General features: G+C 48.5%; 1 protein-coding gene across 1 annotated transcript; it reads right to left on the bottom strand.

Annotated features, from left to right (window-relative positions):
- Nucleotides 1–2,500: 2,500 nt before the first annotated feature.
- On the bottom strand, nucleotides 2,501–5,691 carry LOC127337190 (uncharacterized). The gene is made up of 2 exons (XM_051364137.1): nucleotides 4,810–5,691; nucleotides 2,501–2,587 (listed from the first exon to the last, which is right to left on the bottom strand). The coding sequence occupies exons 1-2, from the start codon at nucleotides 5,689–5,691 to the stop codon at nucleotides 2,501–2,503; spliced, it is 969 nt and encodes a 322-aa protein (XP_051220097.1).
- Nucleotides 5,692–6,212: the final 521 nt, after the last annotated feature.

Here is a 6,212-nt window from a genome sequence, read left to right as displayed (position 1 = left end):
TCAATTCCACCAAGGTCAAGTGAAACTTCAGTTACTGTGACTGTTTTACTTTAAAGCGCGAAAATTCTATGCATGAATGCAATGCACACATCTGTTTCCTCTATTTTTGTAACCCCATTACCTGGGATATTACACCTGGGGAGCGCCTGCGAGCGTCGGATGAAAAGAAAAAAGCGTGTGGGATAGGTCTGTCGGCGTCACACCCACAAAGATTCCCCCACTGCACTAGCAGCCACCTTGCCATCGGCACCACCCCCACCCTCTACCGTCGCGTATACGCTGCTAGAAAGGCCGCACCCACTCCCTAGCTATTGCCGAGCTCGCCGCCATTCAAAACCTCACCAGCGTTCCATTGCCGATCCCTGTTCGGATCCCTGTGTCGGCCTCTACAACACCACACCCATGAGGTGTCCGCTGTTTTGATTGCTCGGCCATGGACTCCGACGACGAGGACGAGCAAATGTTTGTTTCGCTGTTGGAGGAGGAGAACGTCGCTGCCGTCAAAAATGAACAACACATGATGATCCTGGCATCCGCGGCCACTGTATACGCCGAGCGGAACACAAAGCCGCGGCGTGGTGGCTCTGCGCCGGGTCGCCAGAAGGCCAAGACGAGGCAGCGCCTCGAGGGGTACATCATGTTGTACACCGATTACTTTGCCGATGAACCATTGCATCCTAAGGCAGTATTCCAGCGTCGGTTCAGGATTAGCTGGGATCTCTTTCTGAAGATTGGCTATGCCGTCCAGGACTTGGCCCCCCACTTCTGATGCAAACCGGACTACACCGGTATGATTGGGTTTTCTTTGCTACAGAAGTGCACAAAGAGATGTAACTTTACGGGTTGAACTCAAAGAGTCTCCCGAAATCTGTAAACTTGTGTAATACGAAACCCTCGGCTCCGCCTCCTATATAAGGGGGAGTCGAGGGACGAAGAGAGGATCGATTTCATTGTCAACACAACCCTAGTTTTCTAGCAGTCGAGTACTTTTCCGGCTGAAACCCTCGAGATCTACTTGCCCGCTACTTCCAACTAAACCCTAGTCTACAATCCGTAGGCATTGACAAGTTAATACTTTGTCAGTCGCTATGAGATTGCTTGCATATGGAGCTCCGGGTGACAATGCCGAAGACTATCTGCGCATGGCCAAGAGACCGACATTGATTGCTTATACAAGTTTTGCAGGGCAACTATAGCAGTGTTCGGGGAACTATACTTGAGATCACTCACTGCCCAAGATACTTGCAACCAATGCAGAAAGAGGATTTCATGCGATGTTTGGAAGCATTGACTGCATGCATTGGAAGTGGAAGAACAGTCCAATGGCTTGGCAGGGCATGTACAAGGGTCACAAAGGAGGATGTAGTGTGGTACTTGTGGCAGTGGCTGCATATGATACCTGGATTTGGCACTCCTTTGAAATGGCAGGCTCAAACAACGACAGCAACGTCTTGCAGTGCTTGTCTGCTTTTTTAGAGCTTTGTTGAGGGCCATACTCCCCCGGTGAACTATGAGATCGATGGCCGCCACTATAACAACTGATACTACCTTGCAGATGGCATCTATCTTACATGTCAATATTTGTGAAGATGATCTTAAGCCTGAAACTGCTAAAAGAAGTGTGGTTTGCCAAGGAGCAAGAAGCTACCAGGAAGGATGTTGAACGAGCAGTTGGTATCCTGCAGCAGAGATTTGCAGTTGTCCGGTTCCCATCTATGACTTAGTCGCAGGATCATATGTGGGAGATAATGAACTATTATGTGATATTGTACAACATGATCATAGAGAATGAGCGAAAACATCTAGTTCATGAGGTCGAGTTGATGTAGCCATATCACCGACAGGGTCCTCTTGCAGAGCTTAATGATCGGGATCCCATAGGCTTTCTTCCTAGCTATGCGTTAGGAGATCCGAGACTCACATATACATCAACAACTACAAAAGAATCTAGTCGGCCACCACTGGGCTAGCTGCGCCATGATTTGTTGTGTTTGTTGTGTTGTTGTCATGTTGTGTTTATTGAACATTTTGCTTTGTTGAAATAATGCCAAATCTCGGCAAACAATGTCATAAATTTTTATATTTTGTGTTGTATTTTAAAATTTTGCCAAAAATTGGCTGAAAACTAACATATTTTTAGCCGAATTCACCTGGCCTGGAGATCAGCCGTGGATTCTCCGCTGGAATTTTTCCATCCCATGTCAAAAATTACATCCATCTGACCCTAACTAGCGCCAGATTTCGGTCTGGTGAGCGAGTGGAGATGGTCTTACGCGTCTCATTCTCCTCTCGCACTCTCGATCGTTTTCTTCCGGATGACCTAGAAAATTAATTTGGGAGCATGTTTGTTTAGGATCCACTCCCAGTCTCAATCTCAGGCACCGTGGCCCATGCATGCGACGCGCCTAATAATTTTCTAGGTGGCCAGTGGATAGGGAACGATCTAAGCGTGAGAAGGCCACCTTCTCTCGCGATCTGTTATACTCACGCGACCTGTCTGTCAACTGTAGAAACCAGTATTTCCGGTAACGGATTCGTATTCCTCACCGTCCATGTCCCTTGTCCCGTTCGAGATATGTATGTACTGCTATAAAGGCGTATATACACATTGACCATTTGATGCCGACATCTGTTATGTTGACGTTTCCTTGTATATACTTAGCAGCAAAGATTACTGCTCCAATCAGGACTCCTCCTCGCCGCCGTTTAACGCGCGCCACGAACGTCGCTAGCTCGTGGAAGTCGGCCACTCGACTGAACCCATCGGCAAGAAACTGCTTATTAACGGCGACGTGAGACATTTTGTCCTGATCGGCTGTGTTCGTCGTCAGTCCCCGGCGCGCGAGTCCAGAACACGCCTGCCGTCGAGTCCATCAATCAAGGCCGGTGATCGAGGCCGGTGACCAGCGATGCTTCAACTTGTACGCTGAAAGGACGCTGCATAGTACATTAGCCGACAGCAAGTAGCTCGCTGGCGTCGCTGTCCGGCAACTGTAGGCTAGGCAAGGCAGACTCCAAGCCTGTCTCACATCGGTTCCTCGAAGAAGCACCGTGCCTGGGACTATGATCCAACGCGACGACGGAAGAGCTAGACGGCCGGTCGATCCGCGGCCAGATTCATTGACGTTCTCTTCCCGAACATCTGTGGATGATCGGTGATTCGTGGTTACGCACAACGCGCGCGACCGGGTGCCGCTGGTGGTCGGCCGGCATCTATTTGGTCCACATGCGTCAGCGGCTTAGCCGTAGAAATCCGATTGCACCAACAAATCCAAGTACACCAAAATAAAAGTGCAACTGAAGGCGCAAATATAATTAGTTCGATCAAACTTAAACACATAATTAAACATCTACAATATTGAACAAGTTCATTATGAATATATATTCTACAGCTTGCCAGGTCAGCTGGTAGCTGTTTCTGGACAAGCCAATTACCAGACTTAGTGCATGATCTTGTAACACAGGACACTCCTGTAAACTTTGATGCATTCATTATATAAAGCTCTCTTTCACTCAAAAAAAAAATTCTACGATGAATGTATTGGTATTGACTTGGAGTTGGTATTATAGATGTTCATATTTTCATTTATAAAATAGGGTCAAGCATATACGTGGCTTTAATTTTTGATGACTAAAAATACATGCATTGTCTTATGAAACGAAAGGGGTGGTACCGGTCGTAAAGTGTTCACCAAGGGTTGATTCTCTCTAAGGGAAGGTCTCCTTAGTTCTTTTAGAACACATAACTGCACCAAATGCGTCCTTGTCCAATCCAACTCCTCGCCCAACACTATTGTATAGGTGTTCTATAAGATATCTTAGTCCGAGCATCAGAAGTACGATGGGCTTCAGGAACCCGAAGCATGGACGATAATCTGCAAACCATAAGGGTACAAGGCGGCACAAAAGCTACAGCTATGCAGAGCCTACAATTGCATCTAAGCGGCCTGGTAAGGTCTTGGCTTCGGAAGATACCCGAAAGATCCATTTGGTCACTAGGAAGAGTTGTGGGGCTAGTTTATCCGAAATTTCAGATCCACCTTCAAGCCACCCGCGTCGATTGAAGAGTTCAGAACATGTGTACATAAAGCGGGCGAACCGATACGAGCATACATCGATCTGGTGATGGAGCACCATAAAAAACGCAGCCCAAAACATTTCCGACGAACGGACAATCGATGCTTTCAATAATGGATTGTTGCCTAATCTCCTGTCTTTGGTAGGATATACTCAAAGTTTTAAATAGCTCGTTATAGCTTGGTTATAGCTTTTCGAGAGACGTCGGGCTATGGCTAAGGCTTTAAGAGGTTAAAACAGAAATAGCCGCTAATTGTCCGGTTATGACAATTTAATCCAATTTAGCCTTTTAGCCGCTAACTTTCACGTTACCGGCCTAAAAAAATTGTGCCCAAAATTTTTTGGCGGCCCAATTTCTAGCTAAAATTATAGTCACAGACCTTGTTGCTACGTGCTTTTGTAGTTCTGTTGGTTATGTAACATTTGACATAATTATAATATGATTTGTTGCTACTTAATGATGTAAATGTGGATGTAACTATGCTCTGGTTATTCGTAACTCTAATGTGATCATGTTAATATAATGCACCTATGAATTATTGAAATATATACGAATATGTGCTGACAAAATTTTGATTCTTCTTAATATTTAGCAAAACGGCTATATGGTTTTAGCTGCGTTATAGCCGGCTATAGTCTATCGTAGATTTTAATATCGCCAACACTATAAGCTATAGCCCGCTATTTTAAACCATGGATATATTACTCATGAACATGTGATGGAAGGAAGGCTTTTGCGGCCTCGAGGTCCTCCTCGTCATGGCCGTGATCGTCCCCGATACTGAAGCTGTCGCCGTCTTCGTGCCTTCCCTTCACCAGTAGGAAGTGCGACGGCTCCTCGTGGTACACCTTATAGAGCTGGAGATAGAGCACGACGACGAACAACTCGATGCCGGTCAGGTACCAGCTGAACTGCAGGTTGACGAGCGACTTTGCGCGGGCGAGCGCCTCGTCGGCGTGGCACCGGACGACAGCGCGTCCTGCCTCGAGGTTGAGGAAGCAGCCCTTGGAGACGAGGTCCGGCGTCCAGAGCATGACGCCCATGACGATGAGCCAGACGCCCTGGAACACGATGCTCGCCGCGAAGCTCCGTGGGCAGGGGAACCACAGCAGCGTGGCGGCGAGCGTGACGGCGATGATGGGCTGCAGCAGCCAGTGGAACTGCCCTTCCACGCCCACGTGGTCCGATGAGTGGAGGTGGAAGAGGAGGAGCTCCTGCGTGAGCGCCGCCGCGGCGACCAGCTGCGAGAGAGTTTCCCGCATGGGCGCCCCGACCCTGTCCATGTGGATGGTGACCGCGGCGAAGAGGAGCAGCGCGAGGGCGATGGACGCGTGCTCCAGGTTGTGGAGGTGGACGGAAGGGATGCTGCCCTCGTCGTCGAACGGTTGGTGCTTCCGGGGGCTGACGAAGAGCTCCAACAGGATGAACGTGGCCGCGCCGACGATGATGAGCATGAGCTCGAGGTGGCGGACGCCCCGCGCCGGGAACCAGACCGGCGCGACGTAGGAGCTGGGACGCAGCGCGAACAGGCGGATGTGGTTAAACAGCTGCCACAGGCCGATGACGAGGAAGCCGGCGCCCGACGCAACGTGGCCGACGAGGGATGAGTGCATGGCTGCCGGCCTGCCGCCGCTAGAATGTGGGGGTGGAGGGAAATGCTGGGAGTTTCAAGTTTGAATGGTTTGATGCTTGATGGGAATAAGTGGGAGGTGTTTAACAAGATCAGCAAACTGTCTTCGCGCTCGACCATCTCTCATAGTCGAACCTGATTGATCGATAGGTGTGGCTGCGATTTTATCCGAGAACACGATGCGCAAGTCAAGTAATTTTGTTCCATGTGGTTGCATCTATGGAGTCCGTGCCAAACACACGTTAAAAAAAAAAGGAGTCCGAGCAAAACACGTATGACAGGGAAAGCATCTTCGAAGTTTTGATTGATAGTCCCTGTTGACGATATAGAGTATCTTTTGATTTTGTAGAAGAGCATGTGCCGAACTTGGATCGTTCCAAGTTAAGAAGGCCAAACACATCTGCACATTTGCTAGCCTATTGCGAAATCAAATTGATATATACAAAAAGCGTGAATGAGTATAAAAACCAATAAAGAATAGCAAAGTGGTTAGGTTCCTTATGG

The sequence above is a fragment of the Lolium perenne genome, chromosome 1, assembly GCF_019359855.2.
Source record: "Lolium perenne isolate Kyuss_39 chromosome 1, Kyuss_2.0, whole genome shotgun sequence".
Taxonomy (NCBI): Eukaryota; Viridiplantae; Streptophyta; class Magnoliopsida; order Poales; family Poaceae; genus Lolium; species Lolium perenne.
The sequence above is the reverse complement of the archived record's forward strand: the minus strand, read 5'-3'. Positions and strand labels throughout refer to the sequence as shown.

What these genes read in the sequence shown, in the direction of transcription:
- LOC127337190 (XM_051364137.1), bottom strand. Translation starts at nt 5,691, where the DNA reads ATGCACTCATCCCTCGTCGGCCACGTTGCGTCGGGCGCCGGCTTCCTC. An exon ending in AGGACCTCGAGGCCGCAAAA is followed by an intron (nt 2,588 to 4,809) that starts GCCTTCCTTCCA and finishes ACGCCTTTATAG; the next exon opens with CAGTACATACATATCTCGAA.